The sequence below is a fragment of the Carassius carassius genome, chromosome 2, assembly GCF_963082965.1.
Source record: "Carassius carassius chromosome 2, fCarCar2.1, whole genome shotgun sequence".
NCBI lineage: Eukaryota > Metazoa > Chordata > Actinopteri > Cypriniformes > Cyprinidae > Carassius > Carassius carassius.
Genome location: NC_081756.1, coordinates 41,778,228 through 41,799,576, shown reverse-complemented (window position 1 = coordinate 41,799,576; position 21,349 = coordinate 41,778,228). Strand labels below are relative to the sequence as shown.

At 38.6% G+C, this 21,349-nt stretch overlaps 2 protein-coding genes across 3 annotated transcripts; both read left to right on the top strand.

Moving 5' to 3' along the window:
- The first annotated feature begins 3,305 nt into the window (after nt 1-3,305).
- Nucleotides 3,306-14,107, top strand: LOC132109905 (junctophilin-3-like). Its single transcript, XM_059516358.1, has 5 exons — nt 3,306-4,554; nt 7,374-8,136; nt 8,366-8,490; nt 8,750-10,026; nt 12,541-14,107. The coding sequence occupies exons 1-5, from the start codon at nt 4,173-4,175 to the stop codon at nt 12,619-12,621; spliced, it is 2,628 nt and encodes an 875-aa protein (XP_059372341.1). The 5' UTR covers nt 3,306-4,172; the 3' UTR covers nt 12,622-14,107.
- Nucleotides 14,108-15,714: 1,607 nt separating this feature from the next.
- LOC132109893 (zinc finger protein 319-like) lies at nt 15,715-19,502 on the top strand. 2 transcript variants are annotated; one of them, XM_059516346.1, is made up of 3 exons: nt 15,715-15,867; nt 17,084-17,158; nt 17,300-19,502. In XM_059516346.1, the coding sequence occupies exon 3, from the start codon at nt 17,337-17,339 to the stop codon at nt 19,104-19,106; it is 1,770 nt and encodes a 589-aa protein (XP_059372329.1). In that variant the 5' UTR covers nt 15,715-15,867; nt 17,084-17,158; nt 17,300-17,336; the 3' UTR covers nt 19,107-19,502. The 2 variants fall into 2 exon arrangements, with proteins under 2 accessions (XP_059372329.1, XP_059372321.1); XM_059516338.1 differs by having other exon boundaries at nt 15,716-15,893.
- Nucleotides 19,503-21,349: the final 1,847 nt, after the last annotated feature.

Here is a 21,349-nt window from a genome sequence, read left to right as displayed (position 1 = left end):
TGTCTGCTGTTAAACACATTAGTCTGCAAAGATAAATCACATGTGGAAATCAGAACAAATTTTTGTGTGAACAGTAAAATCATTTCCTGCATTTTGTTAATTGCATCTGTGATGCATGGAGAATAAAAAAATAAAAGAAAAAAAAAATAATATATATTTTTAATAAAAAATAAAAAAATCCAAATTAATGAAAAAAAAATGCAATTGATGTGCCATGCCAAATATACAGTTCGTGCGTGTATTGACATTAGTAAATAGTTATTATATGTGAGACAGATTTTGAGCAGTTTATGAAGAATGTATTCTGTTAGTAAAGTGAAAGATTTGTTAGATTGATTCACAATAAAATCTTGTGAGTTCACGAGTTTTTCTGAGCGATTCATTTGTGTAAATTTACATTTACATTTAATCATTTAGCAGACTCTTTTATCCAAAGTGACTTACAAATGAGAACAATAGAAGCAGTCAGGTCAACAAGAGAACAACAACAGTATACAAGTGCCATGACAAGTCTCAGTTAGTCTAGTATAGAACGCATAGGTAGGGTTTTTTTATTTTATTTTTTTTTATTTTATTTTTTTTATTAAAGGACAAGACCATCTTTGGGATGGTACCACAAGGCGTCGATCACTTGCAGAGCGCAAACTTCTGGAGGGCACATAAGATTTAACCAATGAGTTTAGGTAAGTTGGTGCCGTGCCAGTGGTCATCTTGTAGGCTAGCATCAGTACCTTGAATTTGATGCGAGCAGCTACTGGTAGCCAGTGTAACCTGATGAGGAGTGGAGTAACGTGAGCTTTTTTTGGCTCATTGAAGACAACCCTCGCTGCTGCATTCTGGATCAATTGCAGAGGCTTGACAGTACATGCAGGAAGGCCCGCCAGGAGAGCATTACAATAGTCCAGTCTGGAGAGAACAAGAGCTTGGACAAGAAGTTGGGTTGCTTGCTCTGACAGGAAGGGTCTAATCTTCCTAATGTTGTATAAGGCAAACCTGCAGGACCGGGTAGTTGTAGCAATGTGGTCTGTGAAGCTTAACTGATGATCCATCACAACTCCTAGGTTTCTAGCTGTCCTCGAAGGAGTAATGGTTGATGAGCCCAGCTGTATAGAGAAGTTGTGATGAAGCAATGGGTTAACTGGAATCACCAGGAGTTCTGTCTTCGTAAGGTTAAGCTGAAGGTGATGGTCATTCATCCAGCTAGAGATGTCACTCAGACAGGCTGAAATGCGAGCAGCTACCGTCGGGTCATCTGGTTGGAATGAGAGGTAGAGTTGGGTGTCATCAGCGTAGCAGTGATAAGAAAAGCCATGCTTCTGAATGACAGATCCTAATGATGTCATGTAGATTGAGAAGAGAAGTGGTCCAAGTACTGAGCCTTGAGGAACCCCAGTAGCAAGGTGGTGTGACTTTGAAACATCACCCCTCCAAGACACACTGAAGGATCTGTCAGAGAGGTAGGACTTAACCCACAGGAGTGCAGTTCCAGAGATGCCCATCTTTCTGAGGGTGGACAGGAGAATCTGGTGATTAACAGTGTCAAAAGCAGCAAATGTAAATGATTTAATTTATACATTAGTTTCTGTTCGATGTACATAACTGTCCAAATAAAAGATAATCCATGAAATGTGTAATAGGCTGTGCTTTTATCATTATTATTATTATTATTATTATTATTATTATTATATTACTTTTTCAGTTTCTGTGTCTGTAATGTATTTCATTATTGAGAGAATTGTGATAAATATTTGATCATTTTTCCCAACCCCCATTAGTGGTCTTAAAACCACTAAAATACTAAGGGCGGAGAACAATTGGTTTCAGTAAAGAGTTTCAATATTAGTATTCAGCATGGTTGAGGTAACCATGTAGTGATACTCTTGATGGCTGCATCAAAAGCTGTGCCTAGGTAGCCTAATAAGAAACCTGCATTACATTATTGCTTTGCAACTGGAACTTGTAAATCCCCTTCTACAACACCAGATGGAGCAGCTGCAGATTTTATTTTTTTCTTAAAGGGATAGTTATGCAAACAAAAAAAAAAAGTGTATGTTTTAGTCATAATGAGCTGGATGGTCAGTGTTTCCAGCTCATTAAGTTATCATACTTTAACTTATGGAAATTAGTGCTTTTACTTGCTGTTTTAATAATGACGTATTCATATTGTTTTTATTACTCAGCATCCTCTTTACAGTAACCACCTTACAACTTTTTTTTTCTATAGATGACATTAGCATTTACAGAACTTTTTAACAATCAAACATGCATTTCCTTTGCATTTGCCTTATTACACCTAAATAATCCTAAATTACAGTTTTTGTAAGTGCTCATTCCAGTAAAAGGATGCAAATGCACAGGCCATATGCACAGTCTCTGGACATACAAAATTGAAAAATAAACAAGAAGTACAGATGTTACTTGCCAATGGTGAAAATGTGAACTTGGATCTACAATTATTATAATATCGTTAGCAGTGCTGTTTCCAAAGCAGTAGGCTTAACAAACTACTACAAAATGGTAAATGTACCTACAAAAATAAATGACCAAGCTATATAATGATATTTTCCATTTTTTAATGACAAAAATAAGATTACTACCAAGCTATCTGCATCCATCTGCATGCATGTCAAATATTTTCAAACACTAATAGTTAAATATATAACACCACTTCAATTACTAGGTCTCATCCATATGAATGTTCTCCCAGTCATAGTATATAAAAGCCAAATGAGGCAAAAATACATTGATTGAAAGCACGATTTGTCAAATAATCAGATTTTTTTTTTCTCATGCAAACAGTGCTTCTCATCTTCTCATACATTACCAGTGGAGAACAGCATTCTGGCAGGACCCACAATGGCATTTTAAAAGCTGTTTAATGATTATTGATCTTAGCTTATTATCTGAATTTTAGTGTTGTTTAGGCATATTGCATAACTTTTAAAGAGGGAGGGCCTTTCAACATTTGTTCCCATGAGCATACATTTAAAAACTGATGCAAGAATACTTTTAATTGTTGTTGTTGTTGTTTTTATTTATTTTTTGAGCATGTTACAAAGGATATTTATGCATTTCACTGGTTATTAAATTTTAACTGCCATAAGATTCTATAATTTACTTGCATTTCTAATGTAATATTTATTGAAGCCCCCCAAAAACAAATAGCATTATGCAATTATGCAGATATAATTAGAGGATATCATAAGAGAAATTGATAATTAGAGAAGCCATTGTATGCATATTACTTTCTTAGCCTCTATCCCTTTAAGAACAACAAGGAGAGCATGAGTGGGGGAGGGGAATGGGTTGGGGTGGAACAGTCCTGTAATGATTCTAGAGACACTCAGCATCATATGGCTTCAGACCATCATGGATCCCCACCTTTAAATATGCACGTAAACATGAAGGAGGAGAGGACCAAAGAGCAGGACTAAAACGATTTTTGATGCTTTTAACCAGTCTTCCAGGAAAGAAGCTTCACCTATACACCACAGCAGGAGCGCAGAAGGGAAAAGAGAGAGTGGGAGCAGCGTTAGGAAAAATGCTCTGCCAGATTGATCTCAATTAACACATAAGCAAGGAAATACTGTCATTTTATTTGGAAAATATGATCTAGAGGGAGGATTTAACATCATCCTTGCTTTGAGGCTATGGATGCCCTCCTGTATTTCTGCATTTTTGTGAGTCGGCGCGGTATGTTTGGGGGCCGTGTATATTCTGATTGAGTGTATCAATGCTGCTGCTGTGTGGATCTCTTTGGCTGTGGAAAAAAACTAGGCCTTGTTTGCCTGCTGATCTCCACACAGGGAACGCGGGACGCGGCTGTGTGTCTCAGCCTGTTGGGACTGTGCAGAGAGGAAGGGAGAAGCTCACCATCTGCATGCCCGTTGGAAGTAGCATGCACAATAAAGACATCCATTACCAAAGGCCATGCACAAACAGGCAGGAGCTGTAACACCAGGACAGTAGCCTGGTAGATTCTTCTTCACCCCTTTAAATCATCTGAACTTACAATCACTGTTTTTATTCTATGCCTTCAAAATCTACTTGAAGGACGGGGGGAGTACTGCTGTAAAACTTCTTGTCTAGTTTATCACAGTCTTCCTTTTTTGCTCGCCATTTGTAATTTTTCCACTTGACGTTCTGAATATTTGCCAAAACCTGTTTCATGCATGTCCACTGGAGGCAGGTTTGACTTTGATGATGGGGGGTCGTACTTTGGAGGGTGGGAACAAGGCAAGGCGCATGGCAGAGGGGTCTGCACAGGGCCTCAGGGCCAGGGGGAGTATGCGGGGGCATGGAGCCATGGATTCGAAGTTCTTGGAGTTTACACTTGGCCCAGTGGCAACAGTTACAAAGGAACTTGGGCACAGGGCAAGAGGCATGGCATTGGCGTGGAGAGCAAAGGGAGGTGGGAGTACAAGGGGGAATGGACACAAGGGTTCAAAGGCAGGTATGGGAAGTTGGAAAGCACTAGCAGCGGTTCCCGTTATGAAGGCACCTGGAGCAACGGCTTACAGGATGGATATGGCTCAGAGACCTATTCGGATGGAGGTAAGATTCTAACAGTATTTGCTGTTGCTGTAGAGTTCTGATAAGGTCATGGACAGCAGGAAAGAACCAATGCTAAATCACTAACTAACCATATTGAATTAATAAGACTATCTGCTTTTAAAATGCTTCCCATATCTTTTGAAAGGTGTTCTGTTGCTCCAATCAAGACTACGGTATTTTGGCACTCATTCATGTGTGATTTGGTGAAAGCTTGTTAAATTAGACAGATGCTTGAAGCAAAAGCAGTGGAATACCACTGATCTTTACAAGTAACATGAGCAACTCACATATTATTTAATCTGTAAGTTGACAAGAAACAGCAATTGCATAGTCATTGGAGACAACAACAGCTCAGAATTAGTCTATTAAATAGCATACATAGAAAATGGAATTAAGAATGGTTTTTATTTATTTATTTATTTTTAAACAAAGCTCTACTTCCACTATATAATACTGTAGACTAATAGTGAGACTGCTGTACTTCAGTGGCATTCTAAGTTCTGAAACAAATTTTAGATTTACAGAAAAATGTAATTAGTAGTAAAATTATTAAAACATGCTCAATAACGTGCTTTAAAGGATACAACTTTTAGTTTAGTTTAGTTTAGTTTATTTCAGACAGACAACTTAGGTTCAACACAACTGAGCTAATGTACAACAACATATTTACATCCGTCTGAACAGGTGTAGGCTGAAGCTCTTGCTTATAATGCCTACCCTTTTTAAAAGATCTAATCTTTTAATAAATAAACAAAAAAAAACTGTTGTCTTATCAATGTACTGTTGACAAACTAGTATAACTACAATAACTACTACAATAAACTACTACAATAACATTATTTTTGCCAAGCAATACAGTTCCACAATCCAAAATACAACAAAAAGCAGCTTTCATTTATCATTCTTTAAATGGTTTCATATAGTTTCAGTGTATTATTCTTAAATAGCTTCTTTAACTTGCTAAGTGTCCCACATATTTTTTGTTCATCTTGACAGCTGTTCCATAAAATTACACCTTTAACTGAAATACAGTTGTATTTTGCATTGGTCCTCACTTGGTTCTTTTTAAACATACAAGTTCCCCTTAAGTAATCTTGACATTCTCTTTCTGTTAACAACCCTTGGATACTTTCTGGCAATTGATGATTATTTGCTTTGTACATAATTTGTAATGTTTTTAGTTCTACTAATTCTTTAAACTTTAGGTCCTTTAGTTCAATAAATAGGGAGTTTGTTGACTTCATATGAACTAATTTACCAGGCGCATCTGAAGCACAGACGCCTCTGTACAGTAAATCACCATGGAAACCGACCGACAGCGGGTCATGGGTCACTAGAGACTCTTCGCTGTGCTCGCTGGTTGGCTGTTTCACATTCTTGTGTAATCCGCTTCCTGACGTTCCACTGAGATTAATGCGGAAAACACTGTCACTGTGATTTGGTCATGCATCGTGCCCTTATACATTCGAGCGTATTATTTTGGAAAAATAAATAAACGTTCATGTTAGCATCACACGACAGACTTCCCCGTTTTTAGACCGGGTTATATTTAAATCCAAAGATGAATGCGCTGGATATGTATTCTGTCCTTTACCTTTCGCTCGTTAACAGCACTGTAATATTTTACCGAACCACCCAACATTAGCGAGATAACGCATGTCAAAACATTTCAGCACCCTGGACAGTTACTATCGCTACGGAGCATTTCCAACCGTCACTGTAACAACATACATCTTCACATTTGTTCGAAAACATGATGTCACCTTATCTTGAACGTTCCAAATTATTTTTGAAAATCATATTATGTATAACCGATTAAAGGAGCTATGTGGAGGTTTTTACTTAAAAAAAATCTTTAAGATAGAGTTTTCACTTGTACATGTATGAGCCAACCATGATGTAAAAAAAAGAATGACACCTTGACTGTCCACCATGGTTGCCTCTATCAGCCTGTAGGCTCAATTGTGTGTGGAGGAGTCGGGCCCAAATTGGCGCGAAAATTCACAAAATGTGACGTCTCGTCTACTTGGGCTTACAACCGTACGGCACGCCAGCCATTATAGTAAGCAGCGGCAATAGTGTTTTCAAATGGACTCTGCGGATGGAAAGAAGCGACCAGCCTCCAGAACAAATCAGACACCCACGGACACTCCTCGTAAGTAAAAAAAAAAAAAAAAAAAAAAAAGAGCGTGCGCACTGAGAACGAGCAAGAAAATTAAGTCGTTATAACGAGAAAACGACTTTCGATATGTCGAAATAACGAGAAAATTAAGTCGTTATAACAAGAAAACAAAAAGGAAAAAAATTATAAAGCATGGCCGCTTAGAACTTCTGTACGTTTAATAATATTCTTGTTATTTTTCTTTTCTGATTTTGGTAAATGTTTAGTGTACTGTATACCTTTGAGCTACAAGAAAAAATACTGACACAAATGAATCTTCATTGTGCACATCCATTCCATTTGTGGTTGTGGCCCTTTTAACCATGGTGGGCCTTTTTACAGTAGCAGTTATTCAATGGTTATTGAAGAAACTATAGATACATTGACATGTTGTTTATAGGCTACAAAAACTTGCAACATTTAAATATCACCTCAAATTGCTAGATGAACTCAAATGAGCATTTTGTCATTGCACACAGTGACATCATGAATCAGGAAGATTTTGTGGTGCAGATAGGTGTTTAGGAAGTGTAGTGGGGTTTATTTGTTGTCATTTAGTGTTTTGGAATTAAATTAAATCAAGAGGGCCTTTAGCACCCATTGTACAAGTGATGTGAATAATGACATGAATTTTGCTCTATCTCTGTTCCCCTTGCAGGCACTTATCAGGGCCAGTGGTTGAGTGGTATGCGTCATGGCTATGGAGTGCGACAGAGTGTGCCTTATGGCATGGCAGCCATCATCTTCTCCCCTATGTGCACCTCCATAAACTCCCTACGATCCGATCACAGCGAAGGGGCCCCCACTCCAGAAGATGGCTCTGGTGTCAGTGGGGTATCTGGCAGCCCAGTGGGGCGTAGTGGCTTTGTACTTTGTGCTCAGAGTGAAGCAGACAGACACAGGAAGAGGAAAGGCCGCTTCCGACAGTCCATACTGAGTGGTTTAAAGTTGCGGAGGTCTGAGTCCAAGAGCTCTCTGGCCAGCCAGTTAAGCAAGCAGAGTTCATTCTGCAGCGAGGCAGGTATGAGCACAGTCAGCTCAGCTGCCTCAGACATCAACTCCAATGTCAGCTTAGGTGAAATGGAGGCAGGGGGCAGTGTGGATGCCACTGTAACCGAAACATATGCTGGCGAATGGAGGAATGACATGCGATCAGGGTGGGGCGTAAGTCATCGTTCAGATGGACTTCACTTTGAAGGTGAGTGGTTTGGAAACAAGCGACATGGCTATGGCTGCACCACCTTTCCAGATGGAACCAAGGAGGAGGGAAAATACAAGCAGAATATTCTGGTGAGTGGAAAGCGGAAAAACCTAATACCACTCCGTACCAGCAAAATCCGTGAAAAGGTGGATCGTGCTGTGGAAGTTGCTGAGAAAGCTGCAGACATAGCAAAGCAGAAGGCTGAGATTGCATTGTCCAGGTAAGTCATAACAGAGATCTCACTTAAGAGCACAATCACAATTAGGGATGATCCAGAAATTAGAGAGATGACCATTTGAGCAAGACACAACTGAATAAAACCCAAAACCAGCTTACTTATGGGTAAAAATTGAAGGAAAGGATGATCAGTATCAAACAAGAGCCCAACTTTTTTACCACTGAACAAAACTCTTTCTTGCCACTGAACCAAACTTACTTACTTTCTTCAGAATGAGCCATGCTAGAGGAAAGGCAGAAGCTGCAGATGGAGTCGCACAGAGAGCCCTGGAGGAGTGTCGCCTGGCCAGGGCTATAGCCAAAGAACTTTCCCCCTCTTTCCATCTCTATGGGAATGGTCAGTGAAAAATAAAAATACTTAATAAAATAAAAAAAAAACTATCAATCCAATTTGAAAGATATTAAGTAACATACTGCCCCAGAATCATCAAGCACTATATGGTGTCTGTAATGCATAGAAGAATGTAACTGTTTTTTACAAAATTTATTCTATTTAATTAACATCAGCAGTGGTCAATTCAAATTCCATCTTTCGTGATTATGATTTTATAATTAATCACTTAATGTGACCATGTCTTTATATATCTGTTAACTAGGAATGGAGTGCCAGAGACCAAAGCATCAAGACAGGAAAGAAAAAGACCTAGAGGTGGTCTCGACTGGCACAGACAGCCTTGAACTCTGCACACCAGACACAACACCCCCAGCCCAAACACCTGACCTGAGCCCAGTTTTGAGCAGCCCCTCCTCACACCCCTGCAGCCCACCTACTCATCGCACTAGGAATGCTTGTTTCATGAGGCAGAGTGCTGTGGATGAACAAGGAGGGGCAGAGATTCAAGTTCTAGTTGAAGGTAGAGGCATGGACACCATGAGAGGTGGGGCCAACAGTTGGACTGCTGAGATGTATCCTCACAGAAGAGGAAGCAAAGGGGAAAGCAGTCGCTCCACAACTCCATCCCTGCTGGAAGAGGAGATCGGTCACGTTAATGGACATGAGAATTCCTCAACTCATCACCCATGGGAGAACGGCTCCTCTAATCACAAGCCTATCGAGCATATGGCCCCCGAGAAGGTGTGGGATCAAATTTCCTCCGATCAAAAGCCCCGGAAGCATGTTTCCTTAAATCAAAAATCCAGGGAACATACAGTTTCCAGGGAACGAGACCGGGAGCATAAACCATCCAATCACAAATCTGTTGATTGCGACTCTTCCAAGTTCAAACCACAGGTGCACATATATTCCAATCACAAGTCAGCAGGTCATAATTTATCCAATCACAAGACTAATGAGCATGCTTCCATCAATCACAAACCAAAGGAGTTTATTTCTGCACATGAAAAACCACATGTTTCTTACTATTATAACCCCCAAGAGCATGTCTACTCCAATCACAAGTCAAGAAAGTCTTTTACCAATCATACGATTGGTGAGTCTAGCTTGAATGCATACCAGCTGTCAGACCGTGGAGCCAACAATTCCACTCTGGAATGGACTGTTGAAAACAATTCCCAGTGGATCTCTTCCCATTCACATCTGCAGGAGAAAGAAGGGGGAAATGATTATCGGGTTGAAATGAGGTTCCAACCCCTAGACTCCCATCAGAACTTTGGCTCTGGCATGAAATGCTCGGGTCTCCAAGGGTACAATTTGCAGAGACTACGTCAGCGAAACCATGAAGGCAAAGAATGGGGTCTTTCAGCCAGGGAGGGGTCCATGGACTCTGTGCAGATGCTCGACAACTTGAATGTTGGGGTTGACGTGGAGGAATGGCCTTTGAACAGGGACATTACTCTTTCACCCCCTTTAATGTCTTCTCCAGAACCACTGGAACAAGAAGGAGAGCATCTGAACCTGATAGAGACAAACTCAGTAAGTAAACAGCATGATGGCCTTTAGGAATGAAAGGTGACAGTGTTTTCTATGCCTTATGCTATCATTTAGTGAAACACAACATTTTGGTTCTGGTAGTAAAATCACATTCCACATAGAAAAACTGATTTCTAAAGACAAAGTTTAAACCTTTTCGAGACAAACCTACCTCTGATGTGTTTAAAGGTATAGTTCACGGAAAAATTAAAATTACCCCATGATTTACTCACTCTCAAGCCATCTTAGGTGTATATGACATTTTTCTTTCAGACAAATACAATCTGAGTTCTATTGAGTAAATTTAAAAAGTCCAGAAAATTTCACCCATCCATTATAAAAGGAGTCCACGTGGCTCTGGGGAAGTGAATAAAGGCCTTCTGAAGCAAAGCGATGCATTTGTGTAAGAAAAATATCCATTTTGATTGTGTAAGAAATATATCCATATTTACAACTTTATAAATCTTAATCTCTAGCTTCTGCTAACTGTTGTTTCACGAGAGACTGGGGTTCAACGGATAACGCAGGACTTAAGGGGCGGTCATACTGCACTTTTCATTCCATTGACTTCCATTCATACACATGCGAATGTGTCAGACTGGAAATGCAAGCCCGTGCAAAATATTTTGCATTCCGCTGCACTCCAAAGTTCAAGTTTGGTGAACCTGTGAATTCACGCATCATGTGAAGACGTGTTACCAGTAGAGGATCAATACGTAACTGCATGACCTATCTGTACAGAAATTCAAAAATGGCGCTAATTTAAGCCTTTACGCAGCATCCTATTTTATATAATACATCTTTTAAATATTATAAAATCTAATAAAAAAAGAAGCTGCATGGTTCGTGGTGTCAGTGGAAACAGGAACAGATGGTACATTTGAATGCGGACACATTTTATTTATTTTTTTCTTGAGTGTGTGTATATATATATATATATATATATATATATATATATATATATATATATATATATATATATATATATATATATATATATATATATATATTATAGAGAGAGAGAGAGAGAGAGTACAATATAATAAGACGCTTTTGACACTGTCGCAAAAGAGAGAGTACAATATAAGACGCTTTTGACACTGTCGCAAAAGAGAGAGTACAATATAATAAGACACTTTTGACACTGTCGCAAAAGAGAGAGTGCAATATAATAAGACGCTTTTGACACTGTCGCAAAAGAGAGAGTACAATATAATAAGACGCTTTTGACACCGTTGCAAAAGACACAGCACAAGCACATCGGAATCCATGTTGTGATAACTGAAGGAAAACCTTGGTACCTGATATTATATCCTGCTCCTGCCCATATTCACAGCGGCGTCCGAAAAAAATATTGCACATTCAAAGTCTAGTTCGTCCGCCCCTTTAGGCAAAAGCAGTGACGATCGCAGAAATTACAAACATGGAATCACTGAGTAGAGAGCAGAGAGCAAAACAAACCACTGATCATGAATTAGAAGTAAAAAATAAGGATTTGTACAGAAAAATATCTGAGGATTTCGATATAAACCAAGTGGACACTAGTTTTCCTTTGCTGTAAACAAAACTTGTTTCTTGGGAAACTAGCATATTCTCACCAGAGTTTACGCTAAGCCTACGTCCTAATTCATCTGCTAGATGCCACTCTCTCGTGAACGCACGTATGACAGTTTTTATTAACCCCCTGGAGCTGTGAGGACTTCTTTTATAATGGATGGGTGCAATTTTTTGGACTTGCTACCATCCACTCCCATTATAAAGCATGGATTAGCCTGGACATTATTTAATATAACTCTGACTGTATTTGTCTGAAAGAAGAATGTCATATACACCTAGGATGGTGTGAGGGTGAGTAAATCATGGGGTAATTTTCATTTTTGAGTGAACTATCCCTTTAAGTGATGGGATATGCTTATAAGCCGCAAGGGAATGTGATTAAAATTGTGTTTTATATAGTAGCTAAACTACGTAGTAGTAAAAAGAGATCCACCAATCAGATAATTTACAGTTACAATGGAAACATAGTCACTCCAGATAAGCTTAGAAGTGACCACTCATTCCCATAAAGCATTGCAAAAGATAATCAGTCTGACTAGGAAGCTACTAATTAAATTTTTAATAATAATAGCAGGGCTTCGTGGAATGTGTATTTTGTATTGAAATAATTAAAGACTCATTCACAGTTTAGACTGCTGTATTGAAGATTTTTTTAATCCCTATGGAGAAAATGAATAGGAAAAATACTGGAATCCAGGCCACTGAAAAAGTGGGCACTCTTAGGGTCACTGTGGGCTCTGTTTGATGTGTAAAATTTGGTAACATTAGGAAAATGCAAAAAGAGTGTCTAATAAGGATCTGCAAACTGATCTTTCTTAATGTGTTACATTTAGCAGCACAAAGAAAGACATATAATAATATAATACTTTTTAATGGTTTGAGCCTAGTATACGTTTAAATTTGCAATACTTTTTAATGTGCAACAGTGTTTTTAATAACATAACTTTAATCTTTCTACAGGGCTCCAGCTCTCTCCTGGTGGTCATGGTAATATTACTCAACATTGGTGTAGCCATTTTGTTTATTCATTTCTTTATTTAATCATATGGCCTATAGAATGTCAATAACAGCATTGATCATCATCAAGAGTAAGATATGCACACAATGCACACTTAGCACCACTTCTTAATACAGTAAGGAACCCACAAATCACAATAGTAAATGTTTGTGTAAGCTGGGCAAGTCCATGTAAATTGTAAACTTCTTTATGGTTCAATTTATTGTATAACTCCATTATAATCCATTAGTTAACTTTGCTTACTTTTTCCTCCATTCATAATAAAGGTCTATTTACAGTATTCTGTAGAACTGAAGTATTACACACATTTAGTTTTTTTTTAATATACAGCTCGTCTGAAATGTTTTACTACATATGTAACAGTTACAAAAGATTATTTCACACTTTTTTTAAGGCCAGAGACATTACTGAGTAACGGGACTCTGAAGATTAATGTGCAAAGATAGTCATGTGGTTTTATGTACTATGATATAGTTGATGTAAGATGCGATTCACACTTATAATCAAGACTACATGCCCTTCCTGCCCTAACTGTATTCCAGGGTACAGCCCTGTATGATCGCTGCAGACGCTCATTATGTCATCCATAGAAATCAACACTCTCATCTACCCAGATTTGACGCACCTGTAAGTCTGTGGTAACAGCTATCTTAAAGGGCTTCATCATAGTGCATTCCCATTAAACTCAAACAGTTTGAATCAGATAAGCCTGCAGAATTCTTTCCACACTTATGAATCCCGCCTCACTGAATTTCAGCACAATCCAGTCGTGTAGTATGTTTTGACTCACCAATAACACATTCTTCATTGAAACACTGCTATGCCAAACTCACTTCTAAAGAACATTCTGTGTTTTCTTGTACACTACATGATGTCACATCTGCTTATAGGACATAAAAGTACAAGAGAGGTGCAGCAGTGGCTGAGTATTCCGGCTCATACTCGATAAAGTCTGAGACTGTTACCTTATGACCACTACTTTCAATATATATTATTCTATATTACTGAACAGTTAACATATTTTAACAGGTTCGCAAGATATCATTGATATGCTGAGTGCCTTTTTTAATTGAGAAACCATCCCAGTGAGCAGGTTATGTACTGATGACAGTGGTCACATGAAATGGTCTCTCTCCCACCCTACCTTTGAACAAATCAAGTTGGCTTAAGAACTGAGCCTAAGACTGTGGAGATTTTTACAGCATGTTTGTAAGCCTGTTCTCTTCTGCTGTTACTCTGTGTGATTTTCTGCCTGTCACTCTGTCCAGCAACTTGGATAACAAACTGGGACTGAAAGCAGTGTAAAAATACCAGCTTATGTTTCTCAGTGGGACCTGACTGACATTATCTAAATTAATGAATGATAAACTGCTATTGTACATTTTATACTACTCATCCAGTGATATCATGTTGTGAGATCATCGCATGTCTAAGCATGCCCTTTCTTACGCAATGATTTATGAGATTGTTTCCAAGTTATGTGGAAAATTAATAAAATGTTTGAGGTTATGTTGTCTTATTTTTTGTCAAAGAAAACATTCACACAAAAAACACTATCTTCAATTTTTAAATCAGATGTTGATTTGGCAATCAAAAAATACATTACGAGGAGATGAGCCACTCATACATGCATGAACAGAAGAAATTGAAATGCTAAATATGGAGTTTGTAGTCCTACATTATAACAGTGCAAAACTATTGTTGAAAGCAGCATCACAACGCCCAGCATGGTGGCTGTAGGACTGAAAGTCCCACCTTACAGTTAAAAGAGCCAGTCTTATGTTTGTTTATTCTAGCGTACATTAGCTAAACTAGCCTAAAGATAAATGTAACATTTTGTTTGATTTAAGACACACCCTTTATGGTGTTTATGAATTCACTATTGACAGATTTTATTTCTGACCAAAACTTGTAGAAGTTTCAAACTCTCTTTGTCCGAGTATGCACTGTAGTATGCTTGACAGGAACAAAGAAAAGGGATCATATCTCCCCTGTCCTTGCCTCATTGCATTGGCTCCCTATAAAATTTAGAGTCGACTTTAGGGTCCTTCTTTTTATATACAAGGAAATGCATAATTCAGCCCTGGAATACATTTCTCATTAGGCTGTAATAAGATTTTGTAATTTTAATTTGTAAATCAAAAGTTGATCAAGCATTCTATGTAATTACCCCAAAGCTCTGGAACAGTCTACCTTTGAACATCAGGGCCTCTCACTGGATGCTTTCAATAGCTTAAATACTTATTTTTACTCTGTAGCATTCGAGTGATGCTGTGCAGATACTCTGATTAGTTGGTTTTCTATGTTGTTTGATTGATTTTGATACTTGTTTTTTCTCCCTTCTTTTTCTCTTTTTTCTTTTTTTTTTTGCAAAGCACTTTGGATCAATATATGGTTGTGTTAAACTTGTGCTCTATACAGTAAATAAAATTAGTGTTGCCTTGGAAATATGTATTTGAAAGGACTCATCAGGGCTGTAACCACCTTGAGTGCTTTTGAATATTAAAGTGTTTATAATATATAACCTTACATCTTGAATATTTGGTTAGATCTTTGATTATATTAGACTACTGTGTTTTGTCTTTCTGTAAATATGGACTGATTTCACCCACCACCACAAAGTGTAGGCTATGGGATTCACTGATCAACATCCTAATATACCCAGAATAAAACATCAGGTTTAACATTAATAAATAACATTTTAACATTTAGCCTACACATGCATAATCCCAGAAAGAGTGTTGATGGTTTTTCTAATATAATTTGCAATAACTCCTTATATAAGAATCCACTAATTCCTTTAGGATTTGTTTACAGAGTAGCCTATATGTGCAAGTATAACTGGGGCTGAACAAAACTGTAGACAAAAATATATATATTTTTCATTATACAGAATATCTAAATTGCACATACTACTCTAAAGCCATTCCATATATAAACGTTGCAAAACCATTGTGAGGACACACTTATTTCATTATTTGATTATTTTTAAACATATTTTTACATGACACATAATCGTCAGACAGAACGAGCGATTTGAGCGATTCGCTTATATATGAAAATAAATCAGTGATTTTCCATCTTCTTGATTCCGCCCATATCATCGGGGTGTCCGCCTTGTTCTAGGGGCTGGTCGTAGAGGTCCGGTGCGTCACGTTTATTTGGGCCTTCTGCATCCCACTGGCAGGGAAGCGCCCGATTTTTCCCCCTCCCTGCCTTAAAACGTCCTGTATATATTTATTCCAAGCGTGGATCTTCGGAAAAACAAGGTATCGAAGGAAAAACGCGACGCAAAGTAGGTTATAGCCAGTGAGGTGGCGGCTGATGCCTCTTTGAACACAATAGCTACAGTTTAGCGTAACTGTTACTGGTAATCACACTTGCATGGGGCTTTACATATCATTTGCATGCAATTCTGCAGACGCGTTATGAATTGTTGCAAATAATGCATTTATTGCATATGTGATTTGTGAGTGACATAAAATATAACGATTGCAAGACGGGCAGATTGAAGAGCATTAGCAGCGCTGGCTAGCCCTGGCTGCAAGTGTGCATCGGTCAAAAGCTAGCTAAAGTTTTCTTGCACACAAACTGCGAATAAAAAGCAAGGAAACCGTTTTAAGCCAGACCTAACGCTATGGCTTTGCATACGGATCTCTAATATCCGAAACATGGCTTATTTTCTGCACCAGTCAAAGCATTAAGGTCATCAAAGGAAATTCCAGATTTCTCCCTTTTTTTCAGGCTAGCAGTCAGTCGGCTTTACAGTTCGTATATTTAAACTTATTGTGTATATTGCATGGAATGATTATTTGTCTTGTATAAATATTGTTTTTCAAACCAAATATAAGTTTTTCTTGTCTAGTGTGTGTGTGAGCATGTTGTAATGGTAATTTTGATTTGGATTCAATTGGACCATATCTGAGAAATGCGTGTGATTGGTGTAACGTTAGTAGTTTTTATGTCATTAAGGGTGTTTTTTTTTAAATCATTATTGAAAGAACTCCGGGTTCCCACAATATATCAGATAAATTATTAAGACTGTGAAAAGTCATGGAAAATGTATAATAAGTAATGCTTTTTTTCTTCTTCTAGTTGATCTTGACTCATTATTTTATCCGCTAGAATGAGCCTTTTCAGTGAGATCTAAATAATGCCGTGGTTCTAAACCTTTTTAACCTCACTTCTGCATGATTAATTTAGTTTTGTGAAATTTCAGTTTCAATAACTATTAAATAAAAAAGGGTTGTTGAGGGAAACAAAATAAATATGATGTTAATGACATTATATATATATATATATATATATATAAGTTTATTTTGAATTGACCTTGTCACTTTTGGAAATTGAGCTGAAGAACTACATACTACTTCTATTATGGTTTTTGTTTTTTATTTTTTCCCTCCCAAAGGATGTGGAAGGCCTGAGTAATTATTGCATAAATGAGCTGCTTTGTGTAATAACCCACTGTTTTTCTTATTGCAGGTATGCATTTGGAGACTACTCTTTGCCGTTTACTGGAGGAAATTTCAGACACCTCCCCTTGGATTGGTATTTAATGTAAAAATTCACCTTGTTTAACACTCACACCATGAGCAAGTTTACCCAAAAGTCTTGAACCTCCCTACAAGACTGTTAGTTTCATTTGTTACCTTTCCAATGAACTGACCATCACTTGTTGGAACATTTTTGTGCAATCAGGTCCCAAAGTGCTGATCCCTGAAAGCTGAATTTATACATGTACAGTGGAAGAATGACAGAAGCATGGCAACAGCAACATGCAGTGGCCCCTCCTCCTGTTGGGCACCCCCTTTTACAAGGGGCAGAGAATGCTTTGGGCAGTGCTGCATATGGTATTGTCCTACAGACAGACCCTGCTTTACAGCAGCCTCAGCTCAGCCAGCATGCACAGCAGCACCCGTTGCCAGCTCAGCAGCCTCAGCTGCAGGTGGGAGGTGAAGGTGGCCACAAATGCGGTGCGTGTGGCCATGATATTTCGCACCTGGCCAATCCACATGAGCACCAGTGCATGGTCAATCAGGACCGTTCCTTCCAGTGCACCCAGTGCATGAAGATCTTCAACCAAGCAACGGATCTTCTAGAGCATCAGTGTGTCCAGGTTGAGCAGAAGCCATTTGTGTGTGGTGTATGCAAAATGGGATTCTCCCTTCTTACGTCTTTGGCACAACATCATAATGAGCACACCACTGGAAACAATCCAATGAAGTGCTCTATTTGTGAAAAAACATACCGCCCAGACTCCTCTTCTAACCCTCAGCAGCCCTCTACTGCTGAGACGTCCAGTGATGGGGCAGCCATGGGTTCTTCTTCCACTACAGCTTTCCAGGACTCTGACCGTCCATATAAGTGCTCGGTGTGCAATAAGGCATTTCGCCACCTTTCTGAACTCTCACGTCATGAAAGAGTGCACACGGGTGAGAAACCCTACAAGTGCGACACTTGTGAGAAGAGTTTTAGTCAAGCTTCTCATCTGGCGCACCACCAGCGCACTCACAGTGCTGATCGCCCGTATAAATGTGCCGTTTGCGAGAAGACCTTCAAGCACAGGCAGCACCTGGTACGGCACATGTACGCTCACTCTGGCGAGCACCTTTTCAAGTGTAACCTGTGCGAGCTTCATTTCAAGGAGTCGTCCGAACTGCTGCACCACCAGTGCCAGCCAGCTGGAGAGCGTCCCTTCCGCTGCACAGCATGCGGGAAAAGCTTCAAGCGGCCCTCGGACCTAAGGCAGCACGAGCGCACCCACTCCGAAGAACGGCCTTTCCAGTGTGAGGAGTGTCAGATGAGCTTTAAGCAGCAGTACGCACTTGTTCGCCACCGCCGTACGCACAAAAACCCAGCAGATCGCCCTTTCAAGTGCAATCAGTGTGACAAAGGTTTCCTGCAGCCTTCCCACCTGCTGTACCACCAGCATGTCCACGGCATCGAGAGTCTGTTCAAATGTGCCGCTTGTCAAAAGGGCTTCAGACAATCCGGGGAACTTCTAAGGCACAAATGTACAGAATCGAACTCCGGATCGAATGCTGTGGAGAAGCCGTACAAGTGCGACGTGTGTGGGAAGGGCTACAAAAAGTCGTCAACGTTACAAAGGCACCAGAACTCCCATTGCACCGAAAAGCCGCTGAAGTGCTCGCTCTGCGGCCGCCGCTTCCAGTCCTCGTCTGATTTTGTGCAGCACCGATGCGACCCTGCTCGGGAGAAGCCGATGAAATGCGCGGACTGCGAGAGGCGATTTAAATACTCATCCGAGTTGCAGAGACATCGAAGAGTCCATACAGGAGAGAAACCCTTCAAATGTCCCACCTGTGACAAGGGATTCAAACAGCGTGAACACTTAGCTAAACATGGAATTGTCCACTCCCGTGAAGCCCAGTTCAAGTGTGTCTGGTGTGGAGAGTGTTTTGGAGAGCTTGGGGCCCTTCAAGAACATACGGTTCAACACACTGCAGAAGGAGGGGGCTATCCTGCGTCCTCGTGCATAGAGTAGTCACAGTCTTACCAAGCGAAAATATACTCTGCTTGCTTTAGCAACATTGCAATTTACTTGCATATATTAAGTGAAATTGTGCATTTTATACATCCCACAAGCATTGCAGTACTTGTTGGACTGGTAAGGAACTACATAAAGTGTCTGCTTGTAAAAGTCTCAGTGTATCTCTGGGTAGATATTGGCAACATTGGGTTTACTCCACAGACAGAAACTTGCCTCAGTTCTGTACCAGACACACAGACGAACATAACCACACGTAAATGGTTGCTACTCAAAAATAAGCTTGTAAAAAGGAAAAATTTTGTTCCATGTGCAACTCTGTATGCTTAAGATTGGTGTTTCCAACAAAGGAAAAGCTGATCAGTTTTTAAAAGAACTAAATATTTAGTTTGAGTTCTGCTTTATATCTAAATTCAGTATATCTAAAACAAGAAGTAAATGCAGTACTACAGCTATCAGTAACAGCTATTCCAGAATGACATAAATTGGTATGCAAGATGTTAACAACCTGGGTCTGCTTTTTGGTCTTCATACGATTGACCACAACTATATGTTTCATTGCATGGATTTTGTTTATTATTATTATTATTATTATTTTTCTAATTATTTGGCCTTGTAACTTTTAAATTAACTGCCTTTCTTCCAGTATCTCCATCTCATGCTTCCATGTTAGCTATGGAACTTGAACACTGTATGGCCATCTGGACAATATACAGTAGTGATTGTATGTATTCGTAATGTATAATTCCCATCACCTAACCCATACTGTAACAGGGTACATGTATGCATGAATAGCCAAAATAATTTATTTAGTTGGTTGTAATCTGTCATTAGTGCTATGTTAACTTCTAGGCAAAGGACTATGCGAGAAAAAAATAAAATTTTATATATGTATATGTATATATATATATATATATATATATATATATATATTAATATTAGCCATTCTTTTTCTCTAGAGCATTTTGATTGATCTCTAACAATGGCGCAATAGTTTGCAAGCAGTTCCAAGAGTGAATTTACAGTAGTACAACGATTTACGGTTATATTTTAACTGCCAGGCAACAGAACAACAGTGAAGTATTTTTGTTTGCAAATTGCAAAAAGGTGCTGTTGCATTAGCTAAACAAAGCTGTAGAATTTGTTAGTTATCTGTACATGGATGTTTTGTATCGCTTCGACATGAGTACAGTGCTAGGATTTAGTATCTGTTTGTGTATCATCATCATACTGTAGACTGTGCATGTGATTGTTTCCTCTTGTGAGGATATGTTGGTTCTGTTTTGGTGGATTATTATTTTGCCACAGACTACTTGTTCAGTTTCTTTGCCACAGATTCTTTCTTTGCTTTCTGCTTTAGAAACAAAATGCCATGAATCAGTTGGTAGTTCATTTTGTGCTTTCCTAATTGGATCCATTAACAGTAGAACCTTTATTTTGGGTTAAAATACTGAACCACAGGTAGATGTGCAAATTGCACAGCAGCTTTTGTAATTATAAAAACAAACATTTTAAACAAATTCAAGAGTACAATAACGTGATATGTTTAAAAGAATCTAAAAACAGTATTAAGTAGTAAACCTCTTAAAATGAAGTGTCTAAATGTCTAAGCATATTAATTGAATCCATAATAATTATACATTGTATTTCCTAACAGCTTGAATGTAAACTTTGCAAACATTTCTTTGCCCCTTTTGATGCATCTGTAAGCCTTTGTAACAATAACGGCTTATGTGTCAGTATTGTTTGTTCTGTTATAGATTTGTGTACTCCTATTTTCATGTGCATTAAATGCAGGGACTGAATGGTGTCGTTGCTTGTGAAGCAATATTTTTGATGTCGAGACTATTAGCGGGTTGAATAAAATAAAATGATTTTTTTTTGAGCAAAAATAGAGGTTATCTCACCATCTAGAGTTTCCTCCTGTATGTCACCCAATCCATCCCTTTAAATGTCTGTGTTTCTAGATAAGGCAGTGAAGAAACTCAAATTGTAAATATGCCGTGTGTGTGTTTCTTCCATTCTCACAAAGGTGTGGCATGTCATAACTACAAGGCATTTACAAATTAAATGTTTGTAAACAGCTGTTGTATTGTTTGTGAACCAAATGGTAAAATGACTACAGACCAAGGTTTTTTTTATTTATTTTATTTTTTTACTATAAAAGTGTAACTTTTAGTCTAGTAAATTTGTTAAAGAGAACAATATAATGGGAACATTAATTAGCTATCCTACATTTG

Excerpts from the sequence above, each read along its gene's own strand:
- LOC132109893 (XM_059516346.1), top strand. The coding sequence starts at position 17,337 with ATGTACAGTGGAAGAATGACAGAAGCATGGCAACAGCAACATGCAGTG.
- LOC132109905 (XM_059516358.1), top strand. The coding sequence starts at position 4,173 with ATGTCCACTGGAGGCAGGTTTGACTTTGATGATGGGGGGTCGTACTTT. Across the intron at positions 8,137-8,365 it reads GCTGAGATTGCATTGTCCAG|AATGAGCCATGCTAGAGGAA; the intron begins GTAAGTCATAAC and ends TACTTTCTTCAG. Across the intron at positions 8,491-8,749 it reads TTTCCATCTCTATGGGAATG|GAATGGAGTGCCAGAGACCA; the intron begins GTCAGTGAAAAA and ends TCTGTTAACTAG.